General features: G+C 58.9%; 2 protein-coding genes across 14 annotated transcripts; one reads left to right on the top strand and one right to left on the bottom strand.

Annotated features, from left to right (window-relative positions):
* Positions 1-3,457: 3,457 nt before the first annotated feature.
* Positions 3,458-4,359, bottom strand: TMEM203 (transmembrane protein 203). Its single transcript, XM_010301104.2, has one exon. It carries the CDS (start codon positions 4,231-4,233, stop codon positions 3,823-3,825), a length of 411 nt encoding a protein of 136 aa, XP_010299406.1. The 5' UTR covers positions 4,234-4,359; the 3' UTR covers positions 3,458-3,822.
* Positions 4,360-4,387: 28 nt separating this feature from the next.
* On the top strand, positions 4,388-19,206 carry NDOR1 (NADPH dependent diflavin oxidoreductase 1). 13 transcript variants are annotated; one of them, XM_075772019.1, is made up of 15 exons: positions 4,388-4,406; positions 5,341-5,475; positions 5,940-6,017; positions 6,429-6,526; positions 7,314-7,412; positions 8,100-8,201; positions 8,692-8,898; positions 9,249-9,370; positions 9,824-10,044; positions 10,358-10,465; positions 11,183-11,297; positions 12,300-12,446; positions 13,095-13,213; positions 15,883-15,977; positions 18,998-19,206. In XM_075772019.1, exons 2-15 carry the CDS (start codon positions 5,341-5,343, stop codon positions 19,140-19,142), a joined length of 1,791 nt encoding a protein of 596 aa, XP_075628134.1. In that variant the 5' UTR covers positions 4,388-4,406; the 3' UTR covers positions 19,143-19,206. The 13 variants fall into 13 exon arrangements, with proteins under 13 accessions (XP_075628134.1, XP_075628142.1, XP_075628130.1 ...); XM_075772027.1 differs by having other exon boundaries at positions 4,396-4,406; positions 5,376-5,475; XM_075772015.1 differs by lacking the exon at positions 4,388-4,406 and adding an exon at positions 4,407-4,433.
* Positions 19,207-20,225: the final 1,019 nt, after the last annotated feature.

The raw sequence follows: 20,225 nt of genomic DNA, 5'->3' as shown, positions 1-20,225 counted from the left end.
CCTTGCCCTCAGGCAGGTGCTTCTGCTCCCACGAGCCCTGGGCAAGGCAGGACACTGCCTGAACCACAACCCCAGGGTTCTTCCAGCAAAGCAGCTCCCAGCTCCTCACCAGGAGCCATTCGCCGTATCAGGATGCTAAAGCTACCACCGCGCTGAGCAGGTGACATGGTCCCCAGGTGCTGCCCGTGTCAAGGTGCACGTGGAGATGGAGGTCCCTGGGACCATCCATTCCCAGCTGTCTCCTTCAGGAGCCCTCATGCCCTGGTGGTAGCTCAGGTCATGCTGGACCCTTGTTCTCCTCATGCATTAAGCCCAGCCAGGCTGTCCCAGGCTGGACTCAGCTCTGGATGTGCCATATGGACAGGACAGCACCAGCCTCATCTCCCTCCAGCGTAGCCATCCCCAAATTCAGGTGTCTCTCCAGGAGCTGCTCCTCTCCCAGCATGGGACACATGGAGTGGAGTGACAGCCAGGGCTGGTGCCCTCCCTCCATCAGGGAGATTCGGCACCCAGGCCAGGCAGTGCAGAGGCTCCTTCCCTGCTGGCCCTGGGGCTTCGGAGGGCTGCGGGGCTGGGGCACCATCAAGCTGTGCTGCTCCCTCAGCGTGTCCACCAGGCCAAACCTCCAGGCTGGGAGTGAGCCGGGGCATTCCCGTAACGCGAGCTTTTAGCCCAGGAGCTGCAGCTGGGTTTGGGAAAGACCCAGCTGGCAGCGATATCCAACTCACCCGCCGCAGCCTCAAAAATAAACCCAGAGGTGAGATTTTTATCTTTGCCAGAGCATATTCCAGTGTGCAACAGTCTGCTGGCCCAAGACTGGAGGAGCCTCCCTCCCCATGCCAGGGAGCACCAGGGACCCTACGGCTCGCACTGGGAGGAGATGGATGTCAGGGGCTGTGCCCTCAAGACGTTTCAGCTGGAGGAGGGTCCAGCGGGATTTCACCGAGGGGGATGCTCCCAGAAGGAGTTTTGCGTGGCCACATCGCCCTGACCACAGGCTGGGGTGCTGGAACTGCACACTGCTGGGGTGCGAGGGGAAATGCCCTGGGAAGTTTTGTTGCAGGACTTGGTGGCCCTGGGCACAGCGGGCTCCTTTGCATGAGGAGCAAGTCCCAGGAAGGGATACGGCTGGTCCTGGCTGCCAGGCGATCCCCACCACCCCCGACCATGCAGGGAACCTGGTCAGGGCACACCCTGAGTGCCACCATTTGGCAACGTGCCACCCCTGCGTCCCCAAATGCACCCAGGAGGTTGCCTTACCTCGGAGGAGCAGAGCTGGGAAATGCCGGCTGCTGGCTCTTCCCCAAGGCAACTGCAAAATGCTGGAAAAGCCACTTGCAGGCGAGCTTGGCAGCACACAGGTGGATGTGGCATCGTCCTCCCATGTCGAGCACCACGCCCCAGTGACACGGCTGTTTGCTAGGTTGGTGCTGATGGTCCCAGGCAAGTCCCGACGGGGCTCAGCAGCAGGAAACGACCTCGTTCCTCTCCAAAGCGTGGCAGCGAGGCTGAAGGATGTGATCATTTGTTTGATCTATTTTTGTTTGTTTGTTTGCCCCTTCTTTGGTTTAATTAGCAGGGTGGTTGGGGAGCCACGGGAGAGTCCAAAGACACTGATGGATCCCCAGGGCAGCTCAGTGAGCGTCCCCTCCTGACTCAGAGGCTTTGCTGCTCTTCCTCAACAACCGTGTCCCCCACCCTCTGCGCTCCAGTTCTTCAGGCCTGTCAGCAGACACAGGCAGACCCCCACACTCCCAAGCCTTGCCCCCCTGCTCTCACGCTCCCAGACCCACAGCAGTGACTCCATGGCTGCTGGCGACGCAGTATCTGTGGCTGCAGGTGATGCAACATCCGTGGCCCGTGCACTCGGAGTGACCAGGTGCGTTGTGGGCACAACCGAGGCACCGAGAATGGCACTGAACTCACACTGGCATGAGGTGGTGGACAAGGAGCAGACGGCTGCTCTCCACCCAGGTGACGTGTCCTTGGTTTGCCACAGCTTGGCCTGCGCGAGCAAACGGCTGGCTCCGTGCGGACAGACCAGAGGACCATCTGGGGAACATTATGGCTGCACCTTGGTGACACGGAGCCCTGGAAAACCACATCACAAGGTGAAGCAGGACCAGAGGAGCTCCTGTGAGGCAGGTCCTGGCGCTCGGGGCCCAGTGCCACCTAAGGGCATGCAAGGACTGAGCAAAATGAGTGCTCCCGTCCCGGACCTTGGTGCCAGCTCAGGACAGGCCATCTAGAGTCACTAGCGACATCAAGCCAGGGCTGAAGCCAGGTGCCACCTGAGCAGAGTCTGGTGGGGAGCAGGTCACAACCACGCTTCGGGGGCTAAGCCCCAGTATGGCCCAGTCTTGGCCAAATCTGCATCAGCTTATTGATCTTGCTGGACGAGGCTGTGGGTTCTCCCGCCGCTGTTCATGACAGCCAGGACGAGCCAGCAGCAGCGTGAAGGGACAACCATCATCACCTGCGGGAAACTTCCTCACAGTGTCCATCCGCTTTCTAGGGAGAAAAGGAGCAGCCACTGGTTTCATTGTCCTCAGAGCATCTCCCAGGGGAGATGAACCCCATGACCACGTTCCTGGTGCTCCTCAGGCCTCTGTCAAGTGGCTCTGAACTGGAGAGCTAGTTATACGGGATCTGAGATCCTGTCTGCATGAAACAGATCTTGAGAGCAGAAGAGAAGAGAGGGTGGTACCAGGAGGAGCTGAGCAGATGTGGCAAAGACAGATGGGCCAGGGAGCAGCTGAGGTTGGAGGGGAAGCCCCGGTGACCAGGAGACTCTGTGACCAGAGTCAACATCATCAATAGAGCACAAAGGCCTGTAAAACTCGGTGTCAGAAGGAGACGAGTCCTCAGGGCCCAGGATCCAAAGCACCACTCAACATCTCACAGAGAAGTGAGGGGCAGATCCACCGTTCTCAACGCCCTCGCGGTGGGAGCCGAGCACAAGTGGTGCCAAGGTGTCTTTGGTGCTGGGAGTTCCCCGTGACACTGGCGGGTAATGCTGACCCGCACTTCCCCCAGGAATAGTGAACTCCTCAGGCATCCTGCCCCTGGGCCTCACCCTCCCAACACCCCATCTCAATATTTAGGGAATGGATCTGAAGTACAAAGGAAAAAAACCACATTTCTGTTCAAAACTACACACATCAGTTCTCTCTGGCTCAGAGTGTGGCCCCATAAAACCCTGCCAGCGCACTGAGGGCACAAAGTGCTCAGGGAAGTGAGAGGGCAGATGGAAATAAACGAGCTTTGCTGCAAAGCCAGTGCATCGTTACAAGCGTGGCCTCAGACGGGGCAGAGCGGGCGAGACAGCAGCTGCGGCGCTTCTGGCTGGCCACGGTCTGGGCTGTACGAGGGGACCTGCTGCAACCAACCACCCTCCAGGTAGTTCCCATTCTCCAGGCAGCAGTTTTAAGTACAAATGCTTTCCAGGGAAAAATAATTTTGTAAATAAAACTAATCCTTCCGTGCATTTTTATTTTACAACAAAATAACCAGCATATCAAACAGTGCTTGCAGGGCAGGCTACTTTAAGACTAACACCAAGAGCTGAGTGATCTCAAATAAGGATGCAGCACAAAAGCGTCTTTCAAAGAAATACGATGCTATACAACACAGCAGCGTGCTTAATTACAGACCCTTCCTCTCATTGCACTGGGCCTGTGTAACCTGCCACCTACCACTCTGTACAGAAATAAAGATGAGGAGAAGCCCGATGACCGTCACTACGAGTCCGAGGCTCCCCCACGAGCCAGGCACGTCCCCGGTCGGGGCGAGAGCAGCGATGCGGAGCCCGCTCCCTCGCTGTCAGTTCACCCGGCAGGCCCGGATCATGAGCAGCTGGAGGAGGATGAAGACGGGTGACATGATGAGCCCGTACCAGAGCTCCCGGGTGTGCTCCACCAGCTTCTGGCACAGCAACATCTCGAAGACAAACTTCAGGCTGAGGATGGTGAGGATCCAGAAGAGCCTCAGCACGGCCAAACGCTTCTCACCATCCTGGAAGAGCCGTACCGAGACGATGGTGGTGAAATAAGTACTGAGACCGTCGGCGGCGAAGAAGGGCACAAAGACGACCCACCAGGAGATGGCCGAGGCCTCGCCATCCACCTTCAGGACGAGGAGCACCGAGAAGACCAGCAGGGCCAGGCCGTGCAGGAAAATCTCAAAGGTGGCGAAGCCCAACCACTGCACCAGCTCCCTCAGGGAGAACAGCATCGTCCCGACCGCCGCGGGGACATGGGAGCTGCCCGGGGACGGGGTGAGGTGTGTGTAGGGGAGGGACAGACAGACAGACAGACACACAGAGGGACGATAACCCACCCGCCCGCCCCCCGCTTTCGGCGGCGTAGATTGATGACGTTAAAAGGAAGGCGTCGCGAAGTGGTGAGGTAAGAGGAAGTGGCGGGGTGGGGATGGTGAGGGCACGGTGGGTTCTGCGGCGGGGCCGGGAGCCGGAGCCGGGGGGGGGCCGGGGCTCGGGGCCGGGGCTTAGCCCCGGCCCCGAGCCCCGGCCCCCCCCCCCCGGCTCCGGCTCCCGGCCCCCCCTGACATGCGTGTCCTACTGAGAAACACACACACCCCCCCTCAAACCCCTTTCCTCAGGGCTAGGGGGGACGTTTCCTGGTGCTACAGTAAAGTTCCCTGCTTAGGATTTATATTTGAGTTTGGGGGGGGTTTTCGGTTTGTTTTTTTTTTTTTTTTTTTTTTACGTTATTCTGGAAGCAGCTCGGTCCGTCTGGGTTGGGTTCCCCGCGGGGCTGCGGTTGTTGGTAGTACGCAGGGCCTTTGCTGCTCGTAGTTTGAGAGCAATGTGTTACGGTTTTCTCCGTCATCGAGCTCCTCGGCTTTTCCTCCGGCCCCCTCGGTTCGCAGAGGGGGTATATTTAAACCGGAAGGGTGGAAGGGCCGACCTCAGGGGCTCAGGGGTGAGCTGAACCCCGCGGTGACAAGGGCAGTTAAAATGAGCCCAAATGGATCGCTGTCCCTGGGGTTTAGACTCCCAAGCGAGCCCCGTCCCTTCACCTTGGCAGTGGGGACAAGTGTCCCTGCAAACAGGGATGCTGCAGTGAAGGGGGTGTCACTCAGCACTGCCTGAGAGCGGAAAGACAGTCCGGGAGCCTTGAGTGGCACTGCTGTCCCTGAATGATTTCCCTGGCCCTGCTGTTTGCAGTGTGGACCCCACGGATGTCACTTGAGCCCGCAGCCACTGGCACTCCTTTGAAGCCTGGGTGGGTGTCGGTGTGACACCCAGCCCAGAGAAGGTCTGGCTCTGCATCCTCTCACCTCCCCTCCTGGTGATTTCTCTGGTTTTGCCTCTTGCAGATGGCGGAACGGAAACTCCTTGTTCTTTTTGGCAGCCAAACTGGGACAGCTCAAGACACAGCCGAGAGAATTGGTAGAGAAGCCAAGCGGCGGCATTTCCAGTGCAGAGTGGAGGCGCTGGACAGCTATGATGTGGTGAGTGGTGACGCAGCAGGGTGCTCCGGGCACTTCTGGTCTTGCTCCATCTCCACCCACCCCATTTCTGGCACTTGGGCGTCCTCCACCCTTGCTGTGACCTGCTGTATTTCACCAGACCTTGGCTCTATGCCCTTCCTGAGGGCAGCTTGTGCTTAACTCAGCTGAAAACATGTGAAAACTAAGCACTGACTCTTGGGATGGGGTTTGTGTTAGATGACAGATGCTCAGCTGTACCCTGCAAGACAAGGAGCACCAAGGAGCCAGTGCTGCAGGCAGTGTGTGGGCAGCAGATGCTGCTGCAGTGCCTGCAGAGGAGGTTGTGCCGCATGGGGCTGTGGGTTTTATTCCGAGCGTGGTCTGTCTGCAAATTCAATGTGATGTTAGCAGCCTTGTTGGGACAGCCGGGACGTGGGTTTGTAGGCTGCTGACCTGAATGTGCCTTTCTGTGTTTGTGCACACAGGCCAACCTCATCAATGAGCTGCTGGTGGTATTTGTGTGTGCAACCACCGGCCAGGGTGACCCACCTGACAACATGAAGGTAGGACATGCTCCTGTCCATGTAGCTTTTATATTCCTGGTCCAGTGACTGGGTTGCTCTCTTGAAGCAGCTTCAGCAGTGGTTATTTTTAGAGGGGGGACCTTTGGAGCAGCACCACTCGCATCTCGTGGTACTGATGGGACACGGGCAGGGAGCTGGTGAGGTGTCACCAGCGTTAACGGCTGAGAAGGGCCCCGCCATCGCAAGACCTGTGGGTTTGTGGAGGGTTCAGAGCATCGTCCTCCTGGCAGGCAGCAGTGGTGGCTTCTTTCAGGGGTTGCCCCTGCAGAAAGCCATGCTCCCCGCTCTGTCGGCACTCCGCAGAGGGCAGGAGGGACCCTGTGGGTGGGTGAAGCCGGGGGCAGGCAGGCTTCCATGGCAGCAGCGTGACTCCCGGCGTGTCCTTCGTAGATGTTCTGGCGGTTTCTGTTCCGGAAGAACCTGCCGCCCAGTTCCCTCTGCCAGCTGGACTATGCCGTGCTGGGCCTTGGTGACTCCTCCTATCCCAAGTAAGCAGCTCTGCGGCTCCCTCCCTGCCTGCCTGCCTGCAACAGCCACTCCTTGCAGCTCTGGCTGCACGCAAGAGCAGAGTGGCTGCGTGACGAAGGAGGCAAGACGAGACTAAGCCTGACTGGAGAGCACCAGCTCAGATGAAACAGAATTCCCACTAGCCTTAAAAATCCTTGCCCTACCAGCCTGTGTCCCTCCTGACCCCCAGGAATTGGGCTTCTTCCCGTTTCTTTCCTCCCAGCTTCCTCAAGGAGATGCTTTGCTGCAGTGTCTTGCACATTGTTTCCCAGTCAGTTATTATAGACATGCAGTTCTCTGGATTGCAGGAAAGCCTGTGCCACAGCAATTTCAGTGGACCAAGCCAACAGGAGACATGAAACGTAGAGTTTTAGGTGGCAGCCAGCCCCATTCATCCCCATTCTTCCCCCAAAGATTGTTTCCATGTGCCTGACCCAGCTGTAGTGGGAGGGATGGGAGTGTGCCTGAGCTCTATGGGGCAGTGAGGGGCTAAAGGGAAGAAAATGTGCCCAAGCTGCCCCAAAGGGAAGCTGGAGCTCCCCGAGTCCCTTCAGGGAAGCTGGTCACAGCCTGTGTGGCTCAAGCAAGTGGCAGCCAGCTGCTTCTCCAAGGCATGGGCTGGGCAGGTCGTGCGTGCTGGCTCTGGCCAGACCTGCCTCTGTGCTGCTCCGGCGTAGCCCTGGCAGCATGTGCTGGCTCATGCAGCCGGTGCCTGCTGTCCTGCTGCAGGAGCCCTGCCCTCTGCAGCTGCGGTTATTCTCTGCTCAGGTTTAATTTTGTTGCGAAGAAGCTGCACAAACGGGTGCTACAGCTTGGGGGCAATCCTCTGCTGCCGGTGGCATTGGGAGATGATCAGCATGATTTGGGGTAAGAGCCCAGTGGAGGGGGGGGGGTGGGGGAGCCCTGGGGTGCCCTACAATTTTGTCCTCAAGCTGATGGCAGGGCTGAGTATGCTTTACCCCAGCCTCAGGGACAGTGGTGTGCTGCTCCCACCACGGCTCTGCTCCTGTGCCCCAGACATGGCCAGCAGCCTCCTGGTGCTCTCAGTGAACGTGCTGGTCTCTGCTCATAACTGTCTTGTCCCAGGAGCTGCGTAACTTGATTCTCCGGGGTGTCCCACATCCCCAGCATGTGCCAGCGTCCTCCAACTCTGCTCCAGCCCTGTTTGGGCCGGGGGATGGCTGTGCCATACAGCCGCGTACCTGCAGGCATTACAGCAGCCTGAGCTGTGCTCCTCGCAGGGGGCAGAGCTGAGTGTGGCTTGGGGGGGTGGGTGATGGCCACCGGTTGTGCTTGGGGGGTGGGTGGTTCTGTTCAGACGTCAGTGGTTGGGCTCTGTGGTTGGGCCCCAGAGAGCGAGTGAGTGCTTAGAGTGGCTGAGACATGTTTCCAGACCTGAAGCTGGAAGGGAACAGCATGGAGCAACTGTGCAGCGAAAGGGGAGCAGAGGTGGTTTCCCAGAGGGGGCCCAATATTGTCCAGGTGCAGGGGTAGCAGCACTTGAGTCTGAAGGGATGATGGTGCACTGCTGCAGCCTGAATTTCCCACTTGCAGGCCAGATGCGGTGGTCGATCCGTGGCTCCTGGCCTTATGGGACAAGATCCTCGCCTTGTATCCTCTTCCTCCTGGCCTTGAGATCATCAGTCCAGATACACGGTGAGTGTAGGAAGGGACTGCTGGAGCTGGCTAATGTGAAATCCCACGCTTCCCTGGCTGTTCTTCAGGGTGGAGATATGCCCTGCTTTTACCAGGAAGCCTCCCCACACAGCTTGTGGTGTCCCAGGTGTCCCTTGGACTTTGGCCGCCCATCTCTCTCTGGATGGGATGTCCTCTTGTCCCCCAGGTGTGTGTGTCAGCTGCCCCAGCAGGGTTCTGCCCATCCTGCTGTCCTGATGTGCCTCTGCCCTTGGCAGACCTGCCGAGCGTGTGTGCCCAGCCTGCCTCTGCCTGCTCTGGAGCCTTTGGCATCTCCTTCTCCTGGCAGTCTGCGCTCCCCTACCACAGGCTAGCTCCAGGGGACTGGGACGTTGGGTGGCGGGTATAGTGGGAGACTTCAGGCCTCTCCCTGCCTCCAGCCTCTAGCGCTGCAGCAGCAGGGGAACTGTGACATGGAGGTAACCGCACTGCATTGCTCTCCTCCACACAGCCTGCCCCCAAAATACACCCTGCACTACCTGGCTGAGGACTCCCTGCATCCTGACGGTGGCCTGCTCCAGCCGACAGCACCCAGGGCTGTTCCCTCCGAGCTGCACCCCTTCGCTGCCCGGATGGTGTCCAATCAGCGGGTCACGGCAGAATGCCATTTCCAGGATGTCCGGCTCATTGAGTTCGATGTCACGGGCTCAGGGATGACGTGAGCATTTTCCTGACTCCCCCAAACTTTGCTGTGCAGGATCGGGTTTCCCGTAGCCTGCTGTCGTCTTCCATTCCCCTTCTTCTGTAATATCTGAGGCTGCAGCCTCGTGGACGTGGTCCCTGCTGCACTGTCCTCCTCCGTGACAAAGTCAGGGTGTGTGGCAGTGTGGGTCCTGCCCGTGGACCAGCTCCCTTTGCCTCCTCAGGTTAGAGAGCACAACGTTAGTGACGCTGGAAATTCGGCTGAGTTGTGGCCTCTCCCCTGGTGCGGGTGCCGGTCAGGATGGCGGTGCTGTGCCGGCGGGCCTGCCCCGTGGCTGGCCTTGGCAGGTCCCGTTGCATCCACAGGTTCAGCGCGGGAGATGTGGTGATGATCCAGCCCCAGAACTGCCCCGACGATGTGCAGCAGTTCTGCCAGCTTCTGCGCCTGGATCCAGACAGACGCTTTGTGCTGAAGCCCACGGAGCCCAGTAGGTCCTGTCTGCTGCTCCGTTCCCTCCCTGCTGTGGTGGGGCAGCCCCCTGAGCTCTGGCCCAGCCTGGAGCTCTGCTTTTCCTTTGCTCTAGGCACAGGAAACAGGGAGTTGGGAGTAGCTGATGGGTACAGGACCTCTGCCTGTCTCGCAGCACGGAGGCTCTCCTTCCCTCCCAGCGCTCTGTGCGTGTGGATCCCACCTTAGGGCCAGTGGGACTCGTGGGGGGGACCCAGCAACGTCCAGGCTGCACCCATGCCTTCTGTCCCTGCAGCCCCCAGCCCAGAGTGTGAAGGATTGTGCAGCCTCCCCAACCCAAGACCCCAGGAGGGTTACTCACACTGCTGCCCCATCCTGGGGAGTGCCAGAGCTGTGGGGGCAGCAGGCAGGCGATGCTCGGGTGTCCTGTCCCGGTGTGGCACTGAGCTCTCCCTGCTGCCTCGCCTTGCAGGCACATCCCTCCCTGCCCTGTTGCCGCAGCCCTGCACCATCCGGCACCTGGTCACCCACTACCTGGACATCTCCTGCGTGCCGCGGCGCTCCTTCTTCGAGCTCTTGTCCTACTTCTCTACAAACGAGCTGGAGCGGGAGAAGCTGCAGGAGTTCAGCTCTGCACAGGGCCAGGAAGAGCTGTACAGCTACTGCAACCGGCCCCGCAGGACCACCCTCGAGGTAGGGCTGGGGGAGCATGGCAAACCCACTCCCTGAGGGCTGCGCCATGGCTTAAAGCACCCGGGCAGATGATCAGCCATAATTTCCTGGCTGGGGAATTTAATCTACTTCACCCACTTTCAGAAGTGTCCTTGCTCCAAATCTGGGCTCTGCAGTGGGCCCTGTGCCACACCCTGGGGGTGAGGGGAGGGCAGTGGGACAGGGCGGGTGGTGCCTTCGGTTGAGGGCAGCATGGCACAGCCTCTGACACCCCAGGAAGCAGGCAGGCTGCCTTCTGGGGTGTACCAGGTCTCACCCTGCCTTGGCTTCACAGGCCCTCTGGGATTTCCCTCACACCACGTGTGCCATTCCACCCGAATACCTGCTGGACCTCATCCCTCGCATCAGACCCCGTGCCTTCTCCATCGCCTCCTCCATGCTGGTAAGAGCTCAGCTCTTTTTGGCCTCGTGGCAGGCTCTGAGCTGAGGGTCTGGCAGGGCTGACAGTTGGTGCCATGTGAACTGTGGATGTTCAGGCTGTATTCCCAGACCCTGTGAGCACCCACATCCCCCCTGAACTCCGCTCCGCTGTGAGCCTGCGTCAACCCAACATGCTGGATGTAAACCCCAGGGCTGTGCCAGCCTCCATGTCAGGGCACTTGCCCTCCTGCAGCCCTGCAAGTGCCAGCACTGGCCCGGTGCACTGTAGAGGTCTGGTGTCCTTGTCACTGGGATCAGTAGGAGGCTGGGAGCGTCCCTGGGTGGTGTGGCTGTGGAAGGGGGAGTGCTGCTTCCTGCTGCTGCCGGGAGGGGGCAGTGGGACCTGGCCTGGGTGGCTTGGCAGATATCAGCCCAAACACGGGTGGCATTTGCCCTCCGTGAGGGCCTCTTGGGTTGGACAGTCTCTGTCGCCATTGCCAGCTGAGCAGAGCGTTCCTGCAGTAGTGCTGCTCTGGGAAAACCCCCTTTCCCAGTGGAAAGGTTTTGAGCAAGGATGTGCTCCATTCTGTGTCTGAGTGGCCGTTTTTGGCTAGGACGAGTGTTGCAGATGCCCTGGCAGGAGCTGGGCACAGGCTCATTCCCTGAGGAGGCACTGGGCTCTTCCTGCAGAGCCATACTGGCTGTCTTCTCGTTTCTCATGGCTCCTGTCTGGACACAGGCTCACCCTGACCGGATCCAGATCCTCATGGCAGTAGTGCGGTACAAGACACGACTCAGCAAACCCCGCCGTGGTCTCTGCTCTACCTGGTTGGCTTCTCTCAACCCAGAGCAAGGTACCATTGCTTGGATTCGGTGAGGACCCTGTGCTTGCCACAGTACGCAGTGCTGATCCCACAGGACTGGAGCTGTGTGCGTGCTGGCCATGTGCTGGAACTGCCTAGACCCTGGGTGGAGCACCACCACCACGGGGAGCTGGAGCGTACTGGTTTGGCAAGATGGGCTGAACTCACAGTAGCCATCCTTCCTCGCTGCTCCCATCCTCTTCAGAGCATGGCGTGCTCCTCCAGCTTGCCCTTAGCACCCTGAGCTCCTGGTTTTCTCCCAGCTGCTTGACCCTCCTGCTCCCAGTGCCAGCATGCCCCACTGTCCCACAGTGGGCTGCCCTTGGTGTCCTGGTGCTGCTAGTGCTCTGACTGCTGGACACCTCCAGACCCAGAGCACCAGCTCTGGGAATAATGGTCGTTCCTTTGAGCATATCCACCCTGTCCTGTGAAACCTGTGTGTGCTGCTCATCCGCTCTAATCACAAAACCCCTCCAGCTGGGCCCCCAAGCAAATGTGACAAGCACATGGGGTCTCCCTGCTGCAGGATGGTAGAGAATTGCTCTGTATGGCTCCAGGGCGAGATTGGGTCTTCCCTGAATACCTAGGTGGGGATCTGCACCCCTCCTCTGGCTCCCAGAGGAGGCAAGTTTGGCCCCCCCGTACTCGACAGCCAGGTTGAGATCTCTGCTTGCCTCCACTGCTGTCTTCCCTCGCACCAGCTGTGTGAGGAGGAAACTGTCCCGCAGCCCGTGTGCTGTGGGACTCTTGCCTTGCTCTGGGGTTCACTCAGGTGCTTGCAGAGACAGTGCTGAGACAGCTGAAGCACTTTTCGTACACACGCACAGGGTGCCCGTGGCTCCAGGGGTGCCTTGGTGCCAGGGTGGTGTTAAGCCAGGTGCTGTCTGTATCTTCGGACCATCCTGGAAGAGCTGGATGCCCAGCTCACCCTCTGCAGGGTGTCACAGGTGCAGTGGTGGTGGGGTTATGCTAGTCGGTCTGTTTGTTTTGCAGGTGATGTCCGGGTGCCTCTGTGGGTGAAGAAAGGAGGAATGAAGTTCCCAGCCGACCCTGAAACCCCCGTGATCATGATCGGCCCTGGCACAGGGGTGGCACCTTTCCGAGCAGCGATACAGGAGCGGGTGGCACAAGGACATGGAGGTGAGGGATGGTCCTGGGAGGGACTCAGGATGCCCCTTGCTGCAGACAGGTCTGTGTTCAGCATACAGGAAGAAGGGACTGGGGGCTCCTGAGGGTTCAGACAGGCCCAGGCTTTGCTGCGTTTGAGTGGGAGCAAGCTGAGCTCTGGGGCAGGTGAGGGCTGGAGCCTGGTGTGTGCAGCCTGTGTGGTTATTCACAGGCTGTGCTGCACGGCTGCTCCTTGGGGCAGGGTAGGGCTGTGCAGAGGCTCTTTCTTGGCTCTCTGAGTGCAGATGGGTTACTGAGCTCATCTTCTGCTGTGCAAGGAGTCGTGCCTCTGGCCTTGTCCCATTATTCCCCCAGCTCAGCTCTGGGTCTCAGCAGGAAGCTGAGGCTGGTGGAGGGGAACTGGCAGCCCTGGGGGGCTCCTCTTGCCCTGCCTGGCGCCCACCTCCTGCTTTTCTAGCATACAGGGGCCTTTGGTTGCCACAGGTCTCGGCTTCATGCTCACATGGCTTCTGGCTCCTCCAGGCCAGGACCATCAGCCAGGTGCAGCAGAGAGGTGAGAGCCTTGGGGCTCTGCCACAGGTCTCGTGGGCACCAACAGTCCCCAGCACTCGCAGGGTGTTCGGTCCACCCAGCATAGCCCTTGTGGTCTGCTCTCTTCAGGGAACTGCTTGTTCTTTGGCTGCCGCCAGAAATCCAAGGACTTCTACTGCCAGGCGGAGTGGGAAGAGCTGGTGACAAAGGGGTTCCTCACACTCTTCACGGCCTTCTCCAGGGACCAGGTTAGTTTCCAGAGGAGGAGGGTGCACAGAGAAGCATCTCAGGCAGCACTGATGGGACTCTGCCAGTGTGTCTGGCCCCTGTACCTGTTGCCGTGCCCTGCGCAGGGCCTGCTGGGGTGTCACAGTGGTCCCCTTGCTCCCCACACCACCTCAGTGCTGGGCGGGATCCCTACCAGCTCTGCAGTGCCGATGCCCAGCCAGGACGTGTCTGGCTGAGTTGAGCTAGAAAGATTGCTGGGGCAGGGCTGGCGAGCACCAGAGTAGATAAGGCATTAGCCAGCTTTGTTTGGCTGGACCACGTGAGTGATAAAAGGCTCCCACGCTTCTCAGGGGGGTCACCAGGCAACAACCTTTCTTGGTTGAGTGCCACCCTCCCCACCATGTCCCTCTGATTGCTGGCTGAAGCCAAGGAGCTTGGCCTCCTGCCCCAGCTTGTGGTACCTCCGTGCCAGCTCTCCCTGAGCCTCAGCCATGCAGGAGAAAGCTCTCCAGAGGTACAAGCACCCCCACAACTCATCCCCTCACTTTGCTCCCTTATTTCCAAGGCAGTGAGTGTCTTTGGTGGGCAGCTCTCAGCCCCTCTCTGGGCTGCAGGGCTTTTTATGTTGCTGGAGAGGCTCTGTGAGCCGGGACTATGTTTCATGGCCTTGCCCTGTCCCTTGGTGGCACTGAAAGCTCAGCCTGCCTTTGAAACAGAGAGATCTGATAAAAAAGGGTCAGTGAGAATGGGTGTTTCTAGGTAGCTCAGCTGAACCAGTCCTTTTCTCCTGGCTGTGTGCATGCATTGACATGCAGCCAGCATCTTTTATCCAGTCACTTGTAAGGCATGAGTTGAATGCTTTCCAAGCGAAGGCTTTCCAAGCCTCTGATGAACAGGAGCAGCACGGCAGAGGTTTGTTGGATGACCGGTCTGCCTTTTTTCTGGTGGCTTACACAGTGAAGGGGGAATTTGCTGCTCCCCAAGTCTCGAGAGCAGCCCCAGAGCCACCTCCTGCCATTGCAGACTCTGGACTCACATAGGGGTGTGCCTCCCGGCCTCCCTTCTCCGCCTGCTCTGTGGGGCGAAGCAGTTTGTCATGAGGGTCTTCTGCCACTGAGGCCTTGCAGTGCTGCAACAGGGAGGCGAGCGAGAGCATAGCTGGGTGGGATGTGCCACATTGGGCCATCGTATCTGTGGGTCTAGGAGATACCACATTAACTCATCAAAAACTTTGCTTTCAAAGAGCCTGGCAGGGGCTACGGTGCTCCATAGCTGAGCGGGATTTCCCTCTCCTCTCCATAAGGTCCCTTTTGCAGTGACCTTCTGTCACATCACGTCCGCCCTGCAGTGCAGACTGATTGATCCCAGCCTAATGCCGCTGTCGCTAATTCTCAGCAGGATGCTCTGGGGTTTAGCTGAGACGTCGTGACCCGAGTTTGTCACTGGGGTGCTCTGGTTTCCAGGTAGCTGCAGGTCCTTAAATGACCCGCTTGGAGCCCCAGCCTCCTCGGCAGAGCCTCTGTCAGCACTTAGCTGATTAATGTTAATGATGCTGAAGCTGAGCTACCGGCTGGCTGTGTTGGTGCTTGCGATGGGCTTGCTTACCTCCTGCATCGCCGGATCCCGGTTGGAGCAGTGCCGGGGGGTGACCTGACTCTCCAGTGCAATGCAGCCAGTGGAGCCGCGTGGGACCTGCTGACTGTGCCGTGACCAGCTCTTGTGACAGCTGGGGCTGGTTGCGGCTTGGGGTTGTTCCCACGCACACCTCCAAACTGCAGCGCGCAGGGAGCCTGAGATGCAGCGAGAGCCTTGTTGCTTTTGGGGCTGGACGGGAGGGAGGAGGATGAGGAGGGGGGGCTGTGCCTGCAGCTCAGCTTAGCGCTGCACAGATACCGGCATGGTGGGACACGCGGCAGAGGGCCTGGCCTCCATCACAGTGTCACCTTTGTCACGGAGGAGCCGTCTGGGCCAGCAGTGAATTCAGGCACGTTGGCAATGGTGTTCCTCTTGGGCAGAAGCCAGGGCCGTAGGCAGTTGCTTGGATGTGTGAAGTGTTGTGGATTAACCCTTTGGGAACTCTCCTCGGTTGGGCTGTGCTGTGCCAAAAGCAAGTCGTATCCAGTCCCGAAGCACAGTGGAGGGCAGGGAGTGGGACCGAGGCCATCCCTCCGAGCTTTCTGCCCTTCTGAGCTGGTTCAGGTCTCCAGCAGGTGACAGGGCTGGGACCAGCAGCCAGGGCTGCAAGGAAGGGTCTCTGCCCTGCAGCAACCTTGGCACGGGGCGGGGGGCCACAGAGCCTCCTCTGCCCACACTGGGAGAGGAGAGGGCTGGGAGAGGAGCCCTTGCAGGGACTCCCCAGCTGATGGCCCTGGCTGTTCACCAGAGCTGGAGCAGGCAGGGGACAGCCAAAGGATTTGAGTGGGCTACGTGGGGCACGTTCCGCACTGAAGCTCTTGCTGCTGCACCCACCTCCCACCGACCCATCCTGGTGCACTGACGGGAGGTGTGGGAATCCCCTTCCCTGTGTGAGAGTTGATCCAGCAGCTTCTCCCAGTGCCCCTCACTCTGGGGCGATGCGCTGCCCCAGGCTCTTGCAAAGAGCCCCTGAGAACCGCCCCAGGGCCGGGCAGGCGTACTGGGATGGGGCTGCTGCCAGGGCTGCTGTGCTCAGCACAGGATTTACCCACAGGAGGAGAAGGTTTACGTTCAGCACCGGATCCGGGAGAACCAAAGGCTGGTGTGGGAGCTGCTGAGCAGCAGGAACGCTCACATCTACCTGGCTGGGTGAGTGAGAGGTCTCCCCGCAGGGACTGGGGGAGGGGGGCCGCATGTCGCTGCTTCTCCACTTCCCTGGAGGCTTTCCCTTGGCTCAGCCTCCAGAGCGAGCACACCCTGCACCCTGCAGGTCTCTGACCACGGCAGAGGGACTGGCTTGTTCCTCCTCTCCGTATGTCCTGCTCTGCAAGCCCTGGGCTGGGAGGGCCAGTTCTCATCTACCCTGCGCTTCAGTTAGGAAGGGGCAGAGCTGGCACTGTGGCAAAGCTGCTGCAGCCGACCCCGTGTGCCTGTCCCTCCAACTGCCAGTGCCCATGACCGGCATCACCTGCCAGCGGGCCGCCTGGCCTCTGACCCACAGCAAATGCATACATGGGAGAGCCCTGGCCTCTCTTCACACCCCTCTTCTCCAGTGGGGGTCAGTGAAACCAAAGAAAAAGGCTTGTGCGGTTCCTGTGGCCACTCACGTGGGCAGGAGGCTTTTAATGCATAAGATACCAGCATTCCACCGGTGCTGGTGTTCATGAGCAACAGCTTTTGGGACCCTCGGCGCATCCTGGCTGGCTCTTTGAACCCAAAACTGCCTTCCCGGGGCAGGGACAAGCCGCGTTGCACCGCAGCTGCCTCCTTTGACAGCGCAGTTGCTTGCCAGGTGGTTACCTGGAGCTGGTTGGAAATTGAACTGTTGGCCAAAAAAGTGAGGTCTGGCTTTTGGAGGCAGAGCACCTGCAGCTCCGTTCCTGGCTCTGTGGCTGTTTTGCTGGGCAAAACCCTTAACCTGCCTGCCCTTGTCACTGCCTGTATGGCAGGGAGGAGGCTGCTCACCTGCTGCCCGGGGCGAGGGTTGTGAAATGCTTTGTGCTCCTTGAGCCGGCGGGAGGCTGGCGATGGTGTTTGTCGCGCACCCGGTGACCTGGAAAGTACTGTGCAAACCTGTGCCTTGCTGTCAACACAAGCAGCAATTGCAGGAGGCTCTTTCCTGCCTGTTCCCCATGAGAGCAGGAACTTCCCTGGTGCCTTGCAGGGTGAGACTGGCCTCGCTGCATTCCTGGGAGAAGGAGATTTTTGTTTACTGCCCAGGAAGTGGAGGCCAGGCCACCCACCACCCCTTGCTTGCTGCTGCACTGGTGGTTCCGCCTGGTCTGGCGTGCCTCAGTGCATCACAGGGCTCCCTGGGACCCTTCCCCAAACTGGTCATTCCCACCCATGGGTCTGGGGTTCTGGTTTGGTTTCCTCTCTCGAGCTGCACTTGGAACTTGGGGTTGTACCTCCGTCCACAGCCCAAATGCTGAGACCATTGGGCAGCTCTTGGGTGACCACTGGGCATGGTGTCTTGGTAGCTCTGTCCCCTCCTTCTTCCGTCCTCTTTGCTATTTTCTGCTGCTGATGGAGACACCCTGGGGGCTGTCAAAAAAAGGATCAGTGTCTTAGAGCAAGGCTTGCACAGCTCTCCCTATTGCAGGATTTTGCAGTGCCCGTGAGGATGGTGTTTTGGACATCAGGGTTGCCCTGAGACCGATCTTGCTGGGATCCTCGTCCCTGGCACAGGGTGGCCCTCAGCCTCGATCAGGCAGGTGGGATCTGAGAGCATCGTCCTCCTTGTACAAGTGGCAACTGTCCTGTTTGCAGCAGGCACTTTCCCACCCCTCCTGAACAGCTCACACCACGTGTAAAGACGCCTGGGATCATAGTGTCTCTCCCTCGCCCACAGACTCTGAACTGCCAGTAAGCGCCCAAGGGGAAGGTGCAGGTGGGCTAGCCTGAAAATGGCCTTTTTTTGCCCTAAAAAGAGCATTCACAGTTTCAGCCACACTAGGAGAAAGACAGGGAAAGTGGATCCTGGGCTGTGCGTCCCTGAGCAGTGGCTCTGGACCATGTGGCACGGTGCGTCTGCCTGCCTGGGCCCTTGCTGGCCAGGGCAGGGGCTGGGGACCCAGGGCTGTATCTTCTCCCTGATTGTGCCCAGCTTATCTCACCCAGGGGCAAAAAGGTTGAAAATGTCTCTCTTTCTGCAAAAAATAGATATTTGACATGTTTTCCATCACAAGCCCAGCTACATTATCTTGTGCTTGAATATCAGTGCCTGACTCAGAAACAATACGACTCTTCCAAAAAAAGAAGACCTCCTTTCTGGGTATTTTAGGATGTTAATCAGCTTCAAACGCAAGTCAGAACTCTGCCTTGTTCTTGGGAAACAGCAAGGACGTTGCCAGATGCTCGTGCCAATTGGAGCAGCCTGGGAAAATATTTATTAGATGGTTTTTGTTGCACAGTCAGTTCATCAAATGAAACTCTCTCCAGGAAAAAATCTGAATTTCCTATTTCCCACAAGAAAAAATTTGCACTTGGAAGTGTTGAATCCTATCCGGGTATTTTCTGCACAGGAGCTCATGCTTTTTTCACCATTTCTCTTATTTTGAGGTTTGAACTGGTTTTGGTTACAAATGTCGCCATCAAAACAATCATTTCAGGTTTCTTGAAAGGAGGCAGCGGATGGACGGTAGTGGCTGCTCCTTCACAGCAGTCGTCTTACCCAGCTCAGGGTCAGACATGTTTGCCATCAAATGTTTCCCCTGAGATGAAAGGACAGTTTCCTGCCCTCCTGCCGATAAATTATGACTCGTACGTATTCCCCATGTCCCTCTAATGAGGGTGATGGGAAATGGAGCAATATGGGGGCCGGAGTTAAGGCTACTGAGCTGTGATGCTCCTTCACTGGGGACTGGGTACCACGGCCACATCCTTGCTGGCAAATGCCGGCACTGAAAAGCCCTGTGTGGATAACGGCGCCGCTCTCTAGGGAGTGGTAGGAGCTGCCTCTCAAAGCCTGTCATTTATTCAGCGCCAGGCAGCCTGTGTTGCAGGGTGAGGCAGTTTCCCACTGCAGCAGCAGTGTCTGGGGGACGGTGGGTTCGGCCGCAGGGACTGCTGCCCTGCTGATGGGCTGCCTTGCCAGAGCACTGGGGCTGCAGATGTGCACCCAGTTTTCCTGCTCGCCCTCTTATCATGCCACCTACTCTGTCTTCCAGGAATGCCAAGCAGATGCCAGCGGCCGTGGCTGAAGCCTTGCAGACGGTGTTGCAGCTGGAAGGTGGCCTGTCGCCCTCTGAAGCAGAGGAGCATTTAACAGCCCTGGAACGGTCCCAGCGCTTCCAGTCTGAAACCTGGTCGTAAGCCTGGTTTCTCTGCCTGCCCCTTCCCTGTGAGCTCTGCCTGAATAAAGGAAGCAGCAAAACAATCTGTCTCTGGCATCACCCTTGGGCTGAGATTCTCCCAGCCAGGGCAGGGGCTTGGTGGAGGGGCTGGGATTACCCAGCCAGCCCTTGTCTGATGGCAGCAAGGCCCCGGCGGGCAGGGGGAACCCACCTCCTGGGAGCGTGCGTTTGGTTTGGCGTGGGTAGAGCCTGGATTCCCATGCCCACACCCCACCGGAGCAGAGGTGAGAAGTCTCTGTGGTGGGATGCTCCTGGCTGGCTCCTGCGTGGGACTGAGCTGCTGTCCCACGTGCTCCAGCTCCTGGGGTCCCTGTGCAGGGTGAGCAGCAGCGTTGGCAGCAGCCGTTGTTTGTGGTAGGACCTAGAGGAAGTGAGCTGTTGCATGGGAGTCTCTCCACCCTGGCATTAGTCAGCAGCAGCAGCGCTTGCTGCAGAAGGCTGCCCTGACAGACCTGTTCCCCCTGTCTCCAGTAGCTGAGGCCAGCAGGAACAGGCGCAGGAGCAAGTTTCAATCCCTCTGTCTCTGCTGTGGGTTCATCTTCCTGTGCCTGCTCAAGGCTGAGCTCTGAGCTCCCCAAGCGCCAGTTCCCATTGAGTTACCCCATTCCCTGAGCACCTGCTCAGCTGGACACATCCTCCACCCCATCCTGGGAGCTGGTTCCAGCCAGGGCCCGACAAGCTGGCAGCCTCCAGCCCTTTCCCCGATGACCTCGGGGCCGTGCGCACTCCTGGCCCTGAGTGGGGCCAGTGCCACCACCTTCCTCCCCTAGTTCACTGAACTTGGTGCCACTGCGTAAATAGCAATTAGGGCCCAGGGCATGAATCAGGCAGGGACAGTCCCTGGGAGCAGGCTGGGACAGGAAGGAACAGCGGCGCCATGCCACTCCTGTGACCCATCCACCCTCCCACACACCGGATCGTGGGGTCCGGCATGGTGAGCGGTGCCCCAGGGCATTGCTCGAGCTACAGCACCGCAGTGAGTGGAAACGGCGTGCTTCTCAGGTCTCCTCACCGCTGCTTTGCTGGAGCTGTTGCACCTGCA

This window comes from Balearica regulorum, chromosome 20 (assembly GCF_011004875.1).
Source record: "Balearica regulorum gibbericeps isolate bBalReg1 chromosome 20, bBalReg1.pri, whole genome shotgun sequence".
NCBI classification, from domain to species: domain Eukaryota; kingdom Metazoa; phylum Chordata; class Aves; order Gruiformes; family Gruidae; genus Balearica; species Balearica regulorum.
The sequence above is the reverse complement of the archived record's forward strand: the minus strand, read 5'-3'. Positions and strand labels throughout refer to the sequence as shown.

Coding starts and splice junctions, on each gene's coding strand:
- NDOR1 (XM_075772014.1), top strand. CDS start 5,161: ATGATTTCCCTGGCCCTGCTGTTTGCAGTGTGGACCCCACGGATGTCA. Junction 10,045..10,357: donor CCCGCAGGACCACCCTCGAG/GTAGGGCTGGGG, acceptor TTGGCTTCACAG/GCCCTCTGGGATTTCCCTCA. Junction 12,447..13,094: donor GGTGGCACAAGGACATGGAG/GTGAGGGATGGT, acceptor TGCTCTCTTCAG/GGAACTGCTTGTTCTTTGGC.
- TMEM203 (XM_010301104.2), bottom strand. CDS start 4,233: ATGCTGTTCTCCCTGAGGGAGCTGGTGCAGTGGTTGGGCTTCGCCACC.